Source organism: Grammomys surdaster, unplaced genomic scaffold (assembly GCF_004785775.1).
Source record: "Grammomys surdaster isolate TR1022 unplaced genomic scaffold, NIH_TR_1.0 170, whole genome shotgun sequence".
Taxonomy (NCBI): domain Eukaryota; kingdom Metazoa; phylum Chordata; class Mammalia; order Rodentia; family Muridae; genus Grammomys; species Grammomys surdaster.
Genome location: NW_021604618.1, coordinates 21,136,549 through 21,154,027, shown reverse-complemented (window position 1 = coordinate 21,154,027; position 17,479 = coordinate 21,136,549). Strand labels below are relative to the sequence as shown.

General features: G+C 48.7%; 1 protein-coding gene across 1 annotated transcript; it reads right to left on the bottom strand.

Moving 5' to 3' along the window:
• Nucleotides 1–3,984: 3,984 nt before the first annotated feature.
• Phgr1 (proline, histidine and glycine rich 1) lies at nucleotides 3,985–7,345 on the bottom strand. Its single transcript, XM_028766847.1, has 3 exons — nucleotides 7,304–7,345; nucleotides 6,230–6,237; nucleotides 3,985–4,379 (listed from the first exon to the last, which is right to left on the bottom strand). Exons 1-3 carry the CDS (start codon nucleotides 7,311–7,313, stop codon nucleotides 4,104–4,106), a joined length of 294 nt encoding a protein of 97 aa, XP_028622680.1. The 5' UTR covers nucleotides 7,314–7,345; the 3' UTR covers nucleotides 3,985–4,103.
• Nucleotides 7,346–17,479: the final 10,134 nt, after the last annotated feature.

Genomic DNA, 17,479 nt, shown 5'->3' with positions numbered 1-17,479 from the left:
TCTCTCTCTCTCTCTCTCTCTCTCTCTCTCTCTCTCTCTCTCTCTCTCTCTCTCTCTCTCTGCTTTTGATGTATAGCCCAGGTTGGCCTCAAAGTCATGGAAATCCCCTTCTCAGACTCCCAAAGTGAGATTTCATAGTTCATGCGGGCCTTGAACTAAATATGTAACCGAAGTGAGTTCTGGGGTTAATTTGCTACCATACTTGACTTTTTTTTTTATTTTTTTAAAGATAGATACTCTCTCTGTAGGCAAAGTTAAGATACAGAGGCAGGGTCTAGAGGAAGGGTCTTGGGAGGCCAAGAAAAGGGCGAGAGCAAGGTCTATCTATGTAGTTCAGAGTAGCCTTGAACTTGTGATCTTCCTGTTCCAGCCACCTGAGTGCTGGCATTACGGTTGCACATCATCTTGAGGCCTGAATGAGGATGCAGTAGAAAGTGTTCTTTGCACATATAAGGCTCAGGTTTAATCTCCAGAACTGGGAGAAAAGGACTGCAGTGTGTGTGTGAGTGTGTGTGTGTGTGTGTGTGGTGTGATATGAGTTTGTAATGTAGTGTGTGTTGTGTATACTGTGTGTTGTGTATAGTATGTGTACTCATATATGGTATAACTATCTCCAGGGTAGTGCTTAACTCAACAGGAGTATATTTGTGTTTCTTCCCTTGAGTTGAACAAAATTGTTATGTCTGTGTAGTACCAATGGTCTCTGGGGGACTTCAGAGATCAGCAGAGGTTCCAGAGAACTGTTGAAAGAGAACAAGTAGTTCTCATGCCTGGGAGAAATGAGGAAAATAGACAGAGCTGATCCTTGGCAAGATATGCCAGACAACCAGTGATGCTATAGCCCCTTGTACAGATGCTCCTGGTCCTGGGCCCTGCCCTGATTTGTCACTGTTCCCTCCCTCTTCTCCTCCCCTTTTTCTGCAGTGTTTGGGATGGAGCCTAAGGCTTTGCCAATGCTAGAAAAAAAAAATGCTTTATCACTGAGCTGAAAGCCACCCCCAGCCCCAGCCCCACCTTCTTTTGGTCAGGTTGTGACTCCAAGCAGAATCCCTGGTCTGTGCTCTGGTCTGGAGAATACATCCATACTGTGATTTGCCCTCTTGAATAAGATCTTATATCTTCTAGACTAATAACTTAATAAAAAAGGGGAGAAAACATTTCCTTCCACCTGTGGGGCTTTCTCCTGCTTCTGAGAAAGAGAATGTATATTTTAAATCAGATAATCTGGAGATAATGTGTCTGCATATGCCTTTTGTCTCTTAAAAATCCCTTTTATTTCAGTCCAGGCAGGAGAGAGATGTAGTGTCATATCTGAAGAGAGATTCTGGGGGCGGCAGTCAGGCAGGACACAGAAATGGCGCCATATTGCTACCTGGTCAGACTGTTTCACCACACGTCTGATGAAGTCAGAAAAATGAAGGGCACCCAGATCCGGGAATGGGCGAATAGCGGGAAGGTGTTTTTCCTTTTTTTTTTTTTCTCTTCCACCCCCCCGGAGGCTCCTTCAAGGGTCATGGATGGCTTCAGTCTAGTTTTTGCCATACAAAGGGACTAAAACCAGTATGTACACAAGCAGGAGGCCATGCAGGGAAAATAAACAACGTTACGCTGGGCAGCAGAGCAACCGATGGCAGTGGGCAGACAAGCAACTGATGGCGGTGGACAAAGACAGTCAGTCCCTGGTGTAAATCCCAAATGTCGCCTTCCCTCCCTAGGACTCCTGCTTTGTCCAGCCTTTTTTTTTTTTCTTTTCTGTTGTACATGCACACCCCTTTGCTCACTAGCATGCAGTCTGACGTAGCTGCGGTTCTGAGGCCTTTTGCAAAGACGCAGAGGCAAGGCCTCGGGGAGTTGGGGGAGCTCTAGAGGCTAAGGAAATGGACATCTGCGGCCTTAGGGGAAAGGAGAGAACAGTGGGTGGGGCAGGTCCCCCAGGAGGTGAAAGCAACGAAAGCTGGCATTATCGAGTGTCAATGAGAAAGGATGAACTGACCAGGCAAGATGAAGGTGTACAAACATACTCTCAGGGAGAGGCTTTCAGAAGAGCTGGGGAATGGATGAGGTGGTATGTGGGGGCGGTTATTTAGGATACCTGATGCAGGCTTACTGAGAAGATCTTCCAGCAGGATCTACGGAGGGGTTCTTCCTACTTGTTCCGGCAGCTGCCTTCTGGGGCTAATATATTCCCCTCAGGTCGCTGCTTGCGGTTCAGAAACTGGCAAAGAGAAGATCGCTGCAGCAGCTGGAGCTGCTACCACCGTCCATGCCCGTGGGCGGCGCCGCTGTCCGGGCTCTGGTGCTGAAGCAGCGGCAGCGGTGGGCTCCTGCGCATGCTTCAGCTCCAGAGGCCAGTCGCTGGGCGGGGCCGAAGAGAAATCCGCCAATGGACGCAGGGCAGGAAGGAGGGAGGAGAGATAGGGACTCAAGCTGCTGCAGCGCCGCAGCAGCGGGGGCTGGGGGTTCGTTGTCACTAAGGTTGTAGGCTGCAGTACAGGCCTCTCTACCCTGGCTACGTCTCATCATTGTCCTCAGTAATGTGGCCAAACCGTCTCTCCTGGACGCCTTGTTCTTTTTATAAGAAACCAGAAAGAACGACCCGGGTAAAATCCTCACAACTTGAACAGCTGGCTTCCACACTTCATAGCGCAGGGAAGCAGAGAGGTTGGGTCTCGTGACTCTCTATTTCTCTAGGCTTCTCTCAGTGTTCTGTCCTCCAGAGGGGGAGCAGGGTATCTGCTCGAGTTAGGTCATTCTTCCCATTTTGGACCCGGCCTTGGATCTACGGCCTCTTCCTACATTAAAGCCTCTTCTCGAATTTTTAAAGTGCGCAACAAGGGGAAGGGGTAGTGAGAGGAGGAGAGATGCCCAGCCCCTTTCATGCAGTTACCACTACTCCCCATCTGATAGTCATCCACTCCGGAGCACTTGCCAGCCCCCACCAGGAACTAACTGTGAAGGAACTGAGGTGTTGGTTGAAGGGCCGGCCTGGCTAAAGGGCTGTAGCTGAATTATAGTGAATACCTCAGTGCAGAGGAGTGGAAGAGTCCTTCATAGATCTGGATAGGCAAAAGAAGGATTTCACAGCAAGCAGGCTGTTCTGGGCCTGGCTGTGTTTGTTGTGCATGAAGGTGACAGGCTGAGGAGAGTCAGATGAATGAGGCTTGGTTTGAAGATATCCCTTAATTGTGTCTAAGTGCTGGTCTAGGCAAGGCACAGGTTCTAAGGCATGGGCTGAGTGGATCTAGAGGTTTAGAAGTACCTCGAGTGACTTATAGGTGGCTGGAGGGATAAAAGCAGCCTTAAATCGGTGCCAGGTGGCCAGGGTGTGAGTAGGCCTATGAGATGGTTGGTACCATCTTTTTTTTTTTTTTTTTAAGATTATTTATTATATGTAAATACACTGTAGCTGTCTTCAGACACCCATATGAGGGCATCAGATCTCATTGTAGATGGTTGTGAGCCACCATGTGGTTGCTGGGATTTGAACTCAGGACCTCTAGAAGAGCAGTCAGTGCTCTTAACCGCTGAGCCATCTCACCAGCCCTGGTTGGTACCATCTTTGATCTACAGTTTGTGGCAGAGAAAGGGCAGGATACAAAGAGAGCTGTTTCTTTCTAATAGCTTTAAGGAAAACTGTCCAGAGACAGTGGAGCTGCAGCTGGCTAGGAAGGTTTTGAAAATGTGAAGGTATGAAAGACAGACAGAACATGCCTCACCTGGAGTGGGATTTAGGAGACTGTAACAGAAGAAGGTTGGGAGTTCAGTGTGTTTTCAGGAAATAATGAGAATGTATTCGGACAACAGAGAACTGTTGAAACCCCATCAGACCAGTGATCTGAAGCAGCCCTCTGCTGTGGGTACCACTTAGTCAAGCTTCTGAGAATGCCAAGATGGATATCTGGTTTTCACAGTAAGGAAATTAAGATAGAACTGGGCTCTGAGCACCAGTTGGATATGAAGATAGACAGTCTCTAAAGAGAACAAATATGGCCTCCAGGAGGCTATTTATTTGCAAGGGAAAATTCTAGTTTAGACCCAGTGCTTAGGTCAGCTGGGGATTCCATGCAGACTCTTCATCTTGTATCTTCGTTTCTTCTGATTTCTCAGTGATGTGGACCAGGGTGAGGCCCACAGTGTCCTGGGCCATGGCCATGGGATGGGCCACCAGGTCCTGGAGGGTGATGTCCCCCAGGACAGTGCCCTGGTCCATGGCCAGGGGGTGGGCCACCAGGTCCTGGAGGGTGATGTCCCCCGGGGCAGTGTCCTGGACCATGGCCAGGGGGTGGCCCACCAGGTCCTGGAGGGTGATGTCCCCCGGGGCAGTGTCCTGGACCATGGCCAGGGGGTGGCCCACAGTGAGGATGACCCTGGCAATGCCCCTGTGGAAAGTCAAAAGAGAAATGCCAGAGTGCAAAGCCAATGGCAATGGCTGCGGTCAGTTCCTCTTTACCTCCCCTCCCCAAAGGACTCAGGATTCCTGGGCATCTGCAAGGGGGTGTAGTGGGAAGTTGGTGATAGAGGTAGCAGGGAACTGCTCCTAGCCCTCCTGCTTCTTTTGCAGTGAAGTCTTTCAGATACTGGGCAAGGAAAAAGGGAAGAGTCCAGATGCTTTAGGTTTATTCCTTTTGCAGAGCTGTGTGACCTCTTCTGGATCTGGAGTTATTAATTTGTAAGAAGCAAGATTATCTTATAGGTCCCTTCCCTGGCCTGGGGTCCTCAGCAGAATGGCTACAAGTTCTGCCTTGCTAGAAATGAGAGCTCACTACATTTAGGAGCAAAGGTGAAGCTGAGGAGGCTGGAGAATTCCCTAAATGCCAGGTGAGGAGAAAGCCAGGCTCCAAGGAGAAGAGCAGGTGAAAGGTAGAGGGTGGACATCGAGAATGTGTTCTGTATAGACAAAAGTGTGTTAAATGCATATACAATAGCTATGGTTGTGGAGTGTGGTGGCACATGCCCTTAACCCTTTAAGAGGGCAGAGACAGGAGGATCTCTATTGGTTTGAGACTAGCCTTATCTAAATAGTGAGTTTCAGGCCAGCCAGGGCTATAGAGGGAAGCCCTGTCTTTAAATTTTTTGGCCAGGTATAGTGCCACATGTTTTTAATTCTAGCAACATAAGAGGCAGAGACAAGCAGATCTCTGTGAGTTCAAGGCTAGTCTGATATACATAGTGAGCTTCAGGCCAGGCCAAGGCTACATGATAAGATCTTGTCTCAAAAATAACAGTAAATAAATAAAATTTTAAAGCTGTGTCTGGGTATGGAGTTCAATGATAGAGAATTTGTCCAGAAACCATAAACTCATAAACACTGTAAAAACGAAACAAAGCCACAACAAAATAGCTATATCTGGATATATGCCTGCAGGTGGGTACATAAGCATGCACACAGATATACACACAGGGTATCTAGGAATGAGCCGATAATGCCCCTGAGCAGCTGCCAGACCCAATCAGAAAGAAGAGAAAGAAAAGTTAAACTTCCACTTCTCAGATCTAAGAGACCTGGGAAAGTGTTGTTTCACCTTTCCTGCCTGGAGACCAGGAGTGTTTGTCTCTTGCTATAGGCCTAAGGAATTCCCAGGGCACTGGGATCTGAAGCCCAGTGATATAGAAGTGGAGTTCTGCCCCTCTGCTCCATTCGCCATCTAGGGGGTTGATAGGGCAGAATACCTCCGGGGAAGACAGTCTCTATACCTGGGGGCTATCCTCTTACAATAGTCCCTGCCTCCTCTAGGCTCAGCCATTCTAGGAAACAGCCACTTTCCACCCTCCTGTGGCAGGGTCACAGACCCAGGCCAGGAAGTCTGTCTGCAACTGGTTGGGAGGGGGAGGTGGTGAACAGGCAGCCTGCCCTTCCTTTCCTAGCAGAAGCCTGTCCTAGGAGCCCCGCAGTGTGGCTGGGGCTTGAGAGCAGGCAAGCCAGACAGCCCGGGAAGGCTAGGGACCAGCAGGAGAGAGGATGGGCTGCTGGGCCAGGGGAGGGAAGTAAGGAAAGGAGAGAGACAGATGGGAAAACAGAGGAGAGACTGCCAAGGAGAAGGTTGCAGTTGGCAGGGGGTGGGCGGATGCGGCGGCACTCCACCCTTCCCAGGCTGCTGCCTGACTCTTCCTGGCTTTGTTTGGCAAAGTTCTGGTCAAAGAACAAGGTGAGAGGCCTGAAAGAAGCAGCTAGGGTGGGAGGGGGAGGGGCCAGGGGAAGGGGAGGAAGTAGGCTAGAGAACGCTCCTACCTTGCCACCTGTTAGAGAGAAAGAGGGAAAAAGAAACAGCGGCTTTAGTCCGTTGGTTCTGAAGAGGATAACTTGCCCCTTCTTCCTCCCTGATGCTAGTTCTTGTGTTCACCCCTGCCCCCACCAAGGCTCCTCAGGCTTGGCCACTTGCCTGACAGTCATTCCTTCATTCATTCCACTAACAGCAGATTCATATTGAAAGTCAATACAAAGCTTACTTGTGCATCCCTGTGGGCTCAAGAGCTGGCTGAGTCCCCCCCCGGGTGGCACAGGGCCAGGTAGGAGGTTAAGGTTTTGTTCACACTGCCAGTGGTCTGCCCTCGTAACCTTGGTCAAATTTCAGGGCACTAGGGAGGCATGCTATTGTGGTAAACCCCAATTCTTCCTCTTCTGTCCTCGTCTGGGCTCCAGCCAGCCTTCCTGATTCATCCCTGAACATCTGCTTACAGCCCCTCATCCCTCTGTGCTGGCTTCTCCTTATATCCTGGTTACAACCTTCTGGTCTTGGTGCTGGGCCTTTGCTCTTGCTGTCTACTGCTTGGAAATCTCTCTAACTTCACTCTGCCTTACTGCACAGCAGGAATTCCACCTCACTGGGATGTCGAGATAGCCACTGTGGACACAACAGCTCACTCTGCTACTGGGTGCCCCAAAAGGTGGGCTTTGGTTGGAGTTCTAGCTCCTTTGTGTCTTTTGAGGGGAGGCAACAGCATGACCTCAAGCAGACCTGGCAGCGCTCTCAGGGTCTCACCTCGAGCACACTGCCTAACTTCCCCAGCCTCGTGGGTTCCGTGGGAGAGGGACCTGCCTGTTTTTCTCCTGAGACTGAAGAACAAGTGAGATGAAGACTGTGTAAACTTGCTTCTTAAATATAAAGTATTCTTTGGAATACAAAGGTTTGTTTGCATTTGAAACTCTGTGCACACTCACTTACACACACACACACACACACACACACATGCAAGCATACTTGGCATTTAAGAGATATGGCTGAATGATTGCTTCTGCCCTCCCCCCTCACCTTTCTCTTCTCTTCCTTCTTCTACCTCCTAGCCACCCAGCCATGTTGCTTACCTGGATGCATCTTTGTGGGGCAAGAGCAGGAAGTGACACCCGGAGCACCTGCCGTTAACAGATAAAGTTTTATTTGCATCGATCTAACCCCCAATCTAATCTCTTTCCTTTCTAGGGCTGTACACACATAGTCCCTTCAAAAGAAGAAAGGGGTGCCTGCCAAGTGCCCTGGTCATGATAACCCCTCCCCCATAGGATAGGTCTCTGTATAAAACACCTGGTATAGAGGTGGGATAAGGAGGCTTGGATCCTTTTGTGTATGCCATATAGGGAGGGGCTGAACTGATGGGTGGGTATGGGCTTCTGGGGAGGAGGGGGACCTTAAGGACTTTGTTCTTGCAGCACAAATGAATGGACAGCCTTCCAGGGTCCTCACTGCTTATTATTGTCCCTTCTCACAAAGACTGGAAGATAGTGAGGAGTTTAGGGTCTGAGTCAATTTGTCATCCACTGACAAGCTGTCATCATGTGTAGCTGTTGAGGTCTAGCCTCGACTTTTGGGGCCTGGCATGCAAGGCACAATTGACAACCCCAGTACTGACAACCCTATAACTCAGTACACTTGAAGACTAAAGGTATCAAGACCCTCTTAACTCATATAGTCACTGGGCAAATGAGCACAGATGTACACACACACACACACACACACACACACACACTCACAAACACCTCTAATACAAAAGCACAGAGTCGCAGATCAAATCTGGAGCCTTGTACTTGGAAAGCAGGATTTCTACCACTGAGCCTGTCCCCAGCCCTAGAAAACCATTCATTTCTATTGGTTTCCGTGTGTTCAGCTGAAATCAGTCCCAAATTATGCCCATAGTCTTTCTGGCTCTCTACTTTTTTTTTTTAATTTTTAAAAATTTAAAAAAATTTATATGTATGGGTGTCTTGCCTCAATTTATGTCTGGGCACCATGTTCATGCAGTGTACACAGAGGCCAAAGTAGGAACCAGACCCAAGAACTGGAGTTATGTGTGGCTGTGAGACACCTCCTGGGTGCTGAGAATCAGACCCGGGTTCTCTAGAAGAGCAGCCAGTGCTCTAACTGCTGAGTCAGCTCCCCAGCCTCCACTGTTCCCTACTCTTTCCCCTGACTAATGATGAGTTAGAAGTCTCATGAGGCTGGACTTAGGTGTGTGAAGGGATGTTAACGGAAACCTTTGGGCCAATCAAGACCTGAGTTAAAAGCAAGAGAAAAGACTTGGAATGTCTTTTCCATTCAAGCCTAGCTATCTGAGAAACAGGAATTGTCAGTTTTAGAAGGGACTTTGCAAGCCCATAACTCTCAAGTGACCTCTCTACCTGATGTGTCAGTTCTAACTCCTGCAGAGTGGAGGTTCAGAGGCTAGCCTGGAAACTAGGGGGAGGCTTTGGTAGTGGTGGGGGGACAGGTAGGCAGACATGCATGCAAATACACAACTACCTGGGACAGACACAGGCAATCCTCTAGAAACTGATCAACATGTGAAACATATGTTATCCTCACAAAGACCCAGAGGCACAGGAACAGTTCAATGAACAGACACATACCTAGAGAATCTAGGACCATACAGGCACCCATCCACTCACACAGAGCCCTCCCCCTTTACCACCCTCAGCAAGCAGGGCCAGGTCCTTACCTGAGAATGTAGAGTAGGGGCAGGAAGCCTGAGATGGTCTCCTCTCCAGGGAGTATTTGTACAGGACAGGGTGGGGTCAGGTCATATGCTCTTGGGAGAGTCCAGGGCTGAGGATTCAGGTAATGAAGAGGGATAGGCTAATCTCTACCAGGGCAAAGAGCACTAGAAAGCAGGAGTGGGGTGGAGCGGGTGAGAACAGTAGGGAACATTCTCAGAGCCAAGTACAAGGTCACAGGTGAGTGTTTCACACAGGGCTGGCACACTGATTTCCACAAACTAGACAAGGCCATCATTTCCTCCCAGCATGTGGGAGAGGGAAAGTGGCCATTGGTACATTCCTGCTTTGGGATCTATGGCCTAGAGTTCTTAAATTGTTGCCCAGTCCAGCGAGCTTGTCTGGAAACAGAAATCACACACAGAAAAGGGGACCATGGGGATGAAATCTGGATGAGGCAGAAAGGATGAAAACTTTCAGAACTCAGGCTGCCAAGTTGCTCTGCCTTAGCCAAGGCCTTCGTAGGCTGCTGGTATCGATGCCCCAGTACCTGCTCTGTGCCATGATACTTTGTTCATGGGCTGGCTCGGGCAGCCCAGGAGCCCCTGCTATGAGCTTTCTATCTTCTGAGAACCTTTCTTCCGACACCTCTTATCCCCACTGATCTCTGCACATCTCAAGTTCAGGGACACAGTGGTTCCTTCAGTTACTTGGCCATTGGCGGCTCTTCTGGCATTAGTAAGTGCCCAGTAAATTTGATGGATTTTTTTCCATTTTTAAAAAGTTTATGTGTATAGGTGTCTTACCTGCATGTTTGCCTGTGTACTCCATTCATGCAGTGCTTGTGAAGGCCAACCAGAATCCCTGGATTTAGAAGAGGGCATCGGATCCCCTGGAACTGGAGTTATACATAGTTGTGACCTGTCATATAGAAGCTGGGAATCGAACCCAGGTCCTCTGGAAGAGAAGACAGTGCTCTTAACTGTGAAGCCATCTCTCTAGACCCTTGGTGAATGAATTTTGATAAATTTGCTAAAGTTAGTTGTTAGGTAATGACTGGCTTCTTTTGTTGTGGTTTATATTTGTGTGGATTTTTTCCTTCTATGTTTATGTGTTTTTAAAAATTATTTTCTGGAAGATGACTGTGCTCTGTCCTAATAATACAATGCTGCTCAAAACAAGATTCTTACCAGGTAGGCTACAGAATGAGAATCTACCAAAATAAAAATGAAACTGAGATTGGCAATGTCTCAGTGAGTGAAGGCACTCGCCACTGTCCAGCCTGACAACCTGAGCTTGATCACCTGAGCCCACGTGATGGAAGCAGAGAACTGACTCCCAAAAGCTATACTCTGACTTCCGCACTCAGTCCATTGCATGCCCATGTACACACACACACACACACACACACACACACACACACAGAGACACATACACACATAGACACATATACAGGTAGACATACATAGCAGACAACACAAACACAGACATAAACACACACACACAGACACACAAACAGACATACACACACAGATAGAGGGACAAAGAGACACACACAGACAGGCACACAGAGATACACATAGACACACATAGCAGACATACACACAGAGAGACACAAATACATATACAGATAGACATACACAGACACACAGACAGACATACAGACATACACACATACAGATAGAGAGACAAAAAGACACACACACAGACATACAGAGACACACACATAGACACACACACACAGACACACACATAGACACACACAGACAGATACACAAAGATACACACAGAGGTGGGAGGGAGAGAGGGATATATGTCTGCATGTGTATACACATAAAAAAATAGATGTTAAAAAAAAATAGGGCTGGGGTGTTGCTCAGTGATCATGCCTAATATGCCCAGGTCCCTAGGTCTGATACCTAGAATTTATGGGTGCCATGGTTTGTATATGCTTTAGAGTGGCACTATTAGAAGGTGTGGCCCTGATTGAGTAGGTATGTCACTGTGGGTGTGTGCTATAAGACCCTCACTTTAGCTGCCTGGAAGTCAGTCTTCCACTAGCAGCCTTCAGATGAAGATAGAGAACTCTTAGCTCTGCCTGCACCATGCCTGCCTAGATGCTGCCATGCTCCCACCTTGATGATAATGGACTGAACCTCTGAACCTGTAAGCCAGCCCTAATGTTGTCCTTATAAGAGTTGCCTTGGTCATGATGTCTGTTCACAGCAGTAAAACCCTAACTAAGACAATGAGGCGGGGGAAAGGAAAAAAATGCTTAAGAAGAATGGAAACCCAGGTTGTTAACTTTGTGCTAACTGTTCCTAGTAGTTTGGGGAATAGCTAAAGACTGAGACAGTCTCTATCTTGCCTGAATTGTGAGTTAATAAACCAAATGTGATGCATACGTCAAATGATATGATGGAATAAACAACTGATACAAACCACACTGTGGCAGGAGGTCAGAATAATTATGTGGAGTGAAGGAAGCCACACACAGAGAATACATACTACATGGTTTTGTCTAGAATAGAAAAGCCTAGAAAATTGATAAGCACAGCAGACTCATGGGCAGTGGAGAAAGGGGGGAGGAGAATAAGCAATGGGGGTAGGTGTCATGGCTTCATGAAGCATACACATACCAAAACAACTTGCACAATTCAAATATGATATACGTGGTTTATGGCATGCCAATTTGACCTCAGTTAGAATCGTAAAATAAAAGTTGCCATGGTCACCATCAGAAAACAGGAAGAAAGCTTTGAGGAACAGGATGAGTCTTCCTTATCTCAGTGCTGCCAACCAGGATCAGCTCTAGGTGGTATTGTTAATACACACACACACACACACACACACACGCACGCACGCACGCACGCACGCACGCACGCACGCATATATGCATGCATACATTCATTATGGGCATTTTGTCTGCATTTGTGTCTGTGTACCATGTGAATGCCTGGTACCACTGGAGGCCAGAAGAGGGCATCGGATTTCCTGGAATTGAAATCACAGCTGGTTATCAGCTGCCATATGGGTGCTGGGAATTGAACCCTGGTCATTTGGAAGAGCAGCCAGTGCTCTTAACTGCTAAGCCATCTCTCCAGGCCTACAAGCTAGGAGGTGTTACCCTCTCTTCTCTTTTTTTGTTATTTTTAAATATTTTGTCTAGATGTATTTATATTGCTTTATGTTTATAAATATTTTGCCTGTATGCATATAGGTATCTTATACACATGACTTTTGGACCCTCTGGAACTGGGGTTACTCATGGTTGTGAGTCACCATAGGGGTGCTGGGAGTGGAACCTGGGTTCTCTGCAAAAACACATCTCCTAATCACTAAGCCATCTCTCCAGATCCATTCCCACTTCTTTCAGAGGTAGGGCTTCGGTTTCTGAGACAGGATTGAAACTTTCCCAGGCTGGCCTCAAATTTAGAGCAGCAGATAAACTTGATCCTTCTGTCTCCACCTCCTAAGCACTGGAATTGCAGGTGTACAGCACCACACCCAACCAGTTTTGAGTTTGTTTTGTGCACGTGGGCACGAGTGCATATGTGTGTACATGTGTGTATTTTGAGACGTAGTCTCTCATAGCTGAGACTGACATCGGATTTTCCCCTGCCTCCATCCCTGGAGTGTTGGAATTATAAGCAAGCACTACCACATAAAGTTTTATCTTCCCTTCTTTGAGAGACTTAAAAAGGAACATGGTTCAGAGACATTTAGAGATTGCCAGTATGCAGTGGTCCTAATCAGGACTTAATCTGCCTGAATACAGAGCCTGGGCTTTTTCTTAGGTTGAACCATCTTTCTTTCAGGAAATCACTTCCTTAAAGGGATCAGGGAGCAGAGAGATAGCTCAGCGGTTAAGAGCACTGGCTGCTTTTTCAGAGGTCCTTAGTTCAATTCCCAGCAACTAACTACATGGTAGCTTACAACCATCTGTAATGAGATATGATGCCCTCTCCTGGCATGCAGGTGTACATTCAGGTAGAACACTCATATACACAAAATAAATAAATAAATCTCTAAAAAAATTCTTCAAATGTTGTTTTGTGCGTGTGGGCATGAGTGCGTATGTGTGTACATGTGTGTGTTTTGAGACGTAGTCTCTCATAGCTGAGACTGACATCGGATTTCTGATGGCAAGATGGCTCAGCTCAGCGGTTAAGAGTGGTTAAGAGTACTGCCTGCTCTTCCAGAGGTCCTGAGTTCAATTCCCAGCAACCACATGGTGACTCACAACTATCTGTAATGAGGATCGGATGCCCTCTTCTGGTGTGTCTGAGGATAACTACAGTAGAATCACATACATAAAAAAAAATCTTTAAACAAAAACAAACCAACAAAACCCTCCAGCCTACTTTGGAAACTCCTTTGGAAGTCTGCACAGAGGCCTTTGGTTTCTAAGTAGGTGGGGAGCTAATGACTCTGCTCTGTTTACAATTCATTGCCATTCTGAGGAGAGTGAGCCAGGGCAGAGGCAGCAGACAGGCAGAGCCCCAGAGGAGGGCTGCAGAGCGTGGTGCCTGCAGAGCTCTCTCTTATATCCATGCCGGGCAGATGGTACCTCCTCTGCCCATCACTACCTGTGTTACCAGCCCTCCCCTTTCAGAAATCTTCCTGTTATCTTTAAGGGAGACTGACACTACACCTACCTCACTGGCAGCCTTGGGCAGGAGACTGAGAAAAGAGCTGTGTCCTCATAGACTCTCCCAGAAGGGAAGTGGGAACAGTGCTCTGGGCTGCAGATTGGAGGCCCCAGTTCTTTCTTTCTCTGGAGCCAAGCTCTGAGGCCCTGGCCTAGGGCAGGGAAGGCCAAAGTAGAGCTGCTGAGGGCTTTCGAAGAAGGCCAGAACTTTGACTTGATGGGATAGACAGAGAAGATAAGACAGTATCTTCTTATTGATAATCTGACCAGATGCCTTTGGGGGACAAGGAGGCTGGCAGAACCGTGATGGGCACACTGAGGCCAATCCACGGCACAGCTTCTGACTGTGGCCACAGTCCTAAGGTGTTTAAGGCCAGCAGAGCTTCAGCCAAATGTACATCCCTCCACCTGCAGCCCTGCGCCTCACAGAGAATAAATGGCCCCAAAGTGCTTGGTTTAATGACAGAGGGCACCTTTCTGCCAGCAATCCCTGGGATGTGAGGAGGGCATTTTTGTGGTGAGAAGCAAGGATTAGAACAGGGATCATCAGGAGAAGGAAGAGATGTAAGGGGGTCTCGTAGGGCAGTGGGGGACAACACATGAGCTCTTTGGGTTGATGAGGGCACACAATAGTCTCCCAATGCAGGATACCTGACAAAGATAGCCTACCCTAGACATGGGTTGGAGAAAGTGCTATAGGGCTATTAGTGCCAGGGAGGAGGGAGAAGGCCTCACCCACAGAGAAACAGGTTGCTGACCTTGATCTTCCCAGAGATGCCAATAGCACCAGCCCAGGCTCATTCACAGAACTTGAGGAGATCATATGACGTCACAGGCATGAGACTCAGCAACCATAAGCTGTGGGTGCAATGTGTTACTGTACATTGCTGGCCTATTTGACCGTCTAACCCATCATGCCTTGCTTCACAGTGGGCATCCAGCTGCTGGACACATCACCACCTTTGGCTTTTGCATGATTGTACCCGGCTAGCTCCCACCCACACTTCAGCCTGCTCATGGGCTTCCATCCTTGTCACCCTTCAAAACTGTGCCAAGCCCCTCTATTTTAACTGGGTGTGGCCTCACCCACAACCCAGCCTGAGGTGGTAAGCCTCATAGTAGTTAGAGCCTGTGTAGTTTCTGTCCCGTGGCCTCTGCCCCTTTCTCCAGGCCTACATGAGGGATGCACTAGGGAGACACAGGCTAGCTCTTTCTGCTTCCCTGAGGACTCCTGGCCTGAGACTCAGAGACTGTCCTGGATCTGTGTCCATGGTGGTTTTTGGTTCCCTGAAGATTTCCCCTGCTCTCTCTTTCCCCAAATCCTCCAGGGCTTTGACAGGCCCAGGTACCAGTCTCTGGTATCTGGACACTACCTTGAAATGCTCATCCCAGCTCCCTCAACTGACCCACCTGAGACTTTCTGGCTTCTACTTCCTATCCTGTCACAGGGTCTCACCAGCCTTGCCTTGGAATCTTCAATGAAGCTCCATGACTCCATCACTGCTAAGGCTGCCCTCTAGTGACCTCCCAAGTCTAACTGCTACTTTCCTAACCTGATATCCTCTTGCTAGTAAAGGCTACCATCCATACTTAATCCCAGCACTCAGGAGGCAGCGGCTGGTGGATCTCTGAGTTCCAGGGCAGCCTGGTCTACAGAGGGAGTTCCAGGAAAGCCAGGGCTACACAGAGAAACAAAACATACACATGCACACACAGCCGGTGGGGGGGGGGGGGGGAAGTCACCATTGTTTCTCTGCCTCGTCCCATATGGGTCTTGCTTATGTGGCTAGGTGAAACCCACAGTCAATGTTCTGCCAATGGCATGTGACGGGCAGGCCCTGAAGGAGGCAACCTTCAGCCTCTATCGAGGGTGGCAGTTGGTAGGGTATGGAATTCAGGGTTCTGGGAGAACTTTGTGAGTCTCTGTCTTCACCATGAAGAACAGAGGCTCAACCCAAGGAGCCTTGGTGGCAGGGGGTCAGAAATACCGGGATTCACCTCCCACTGCTAGGACTGGGGCTGTAGAACATACAGAGTGGGTATGTCTTCAGAATGGGCCTTGTAGCCTGGGAAGTTGGGGATGGAGTGAGGTTACAGGCTACAACACCCAGTCTGAGGACAGGCAGGTCACCTGCTCCCTCCAGAAGCCACTCTGCTGTGGCATGCATGCTTTTGGTAAGGTGGGGCCTAGACTTTAGAACCTGCTCAGGACTGGTCCCTCCAGCTCGACTTCATGTACTTTGAGGCTTCCATTCCAGGACTAGGAATCGGGACAGTTCATGAGATAGGAATGTCCACAGTAGGGGCGTGTGGTGTTGGGGTCAAGCAGAAAAGAATGTGTTTTGAGCTGCCTTCTCCTTCCATCTGGAGAGTATCCACCCTAGTAGCTGGCCCTTCTCCAACCTAACTTTTTGTATCTTGAACATTTCCCCACCAGTGACCTCTAAGGGCTCAGCCCCAACAAAGAACCATCATCCCTGAGCACTGAACTCAACTCCCTGGTGGGAGCTGAGAACAGCCTGCTGGGATCTGAAAGCAGGTAAAGGACAGGATCTGTTTCCAGTAGCACCCAGTGCTGGGTGGAGAGAAGGATATGGTCTGGGGCCTGGAAAGGGAGCAGACACCGGAGATTGTCTGGAGTGGGTGGTGCAGGAACCTGGCTTTGATACGTTGGGTGGTAGACAGAAAAAGAGATCCAGAAAAGATGCTAAATGGGCACCTGAAGACATCCCTAGTACAAATGCCCCCTATACACTAGATGAATGCAGCGTGCTCAGACCCCCAGAACCGAGGGAGGCAGGCAGCCTTAGGCACTCCTTAAACTGAGGAGAGGACTACTGCGAAGTTACCTGAGGCAAAAAGAAAACTGCTTGAACCTTACTCTGGCTACACACTATTCCAAATATGGATGTTGCTAGGTATTTGAACGTTATCATCATATGACTCACTGAGGAACAGCCACCTGGTTTTATAGAGTAAAGAGATAAGGGCCATTGCCTGTAAGGAGGAAGGAGACTGGAATCCACCATCCCTTCTGCCTCTGCACTACGGAGCCTGAGGAGTAGGACAAGGGCCAAACACTATACTCGTTCAACTAGCCTTCCACAGCAGCAGTGGGAACAGCGAGGACGTCCACAGTGACAGAAATGGGAAGAAGCTCTGAGCAGCGCCACCTCTATGGACTTCTTAAGCCTTTCCTCCTGGGCAGATCCCCCTGTTTCTCCCCAGAGAGAAGCTTGGACTTACAGCTATCCTGTTCTTGAAGTTGGCTCCAACTGTATTTGTCCAGATGCCACCAATAAAGTACATCTGATGTAGGCCCTAAAGGTGTGGTGGCCACCTGAGTTGGCAGGTGACTTGGGAAAGTGGGGGGAGTCACCTGGGAAGAGCAGTGATCCAAGGCCAGGCTAGGTCATCCTGGCCAACCCTAGTAGGAAAAAAAAGAGAGCACAGAGAGAAGTCTCAATCAAACTCATTTTGGTGGAGCAGCTGTAATAAGAGGCCCTGGGACAGCAAGGCCACCACCCTGGCTTTTGTATTATCTGCAGCACAAACAGGTGAGGCTGCCCAAGTAAGAGACAACGCCTGTCTGGCCTCATCAATAAAACAAAGCTTTTACCTCCGTGTAGTCTGACTGTTCTGATGGAGTGGGAAGGTGGAATTGAGCTAGATGATAGGGAGAAAGACGGGTGACCCCACCCCCACTCCAATCAATAGCCAAGCTTTTGGAATGCTTCTGCCCCCTAGTGGTGACTCAGAGTAAAAGACCCCTGGTTTGGGAATATCGGACTGGAAATTCTCATCCCCACCCCCCACCCCCCACCCCCCACCCCCCCTCGTCCTCCCCCGGCCCCTCCCTACAGCTGCTCCACCAAAATGAGTTTGATTGAGACTTCTCTCTGTGC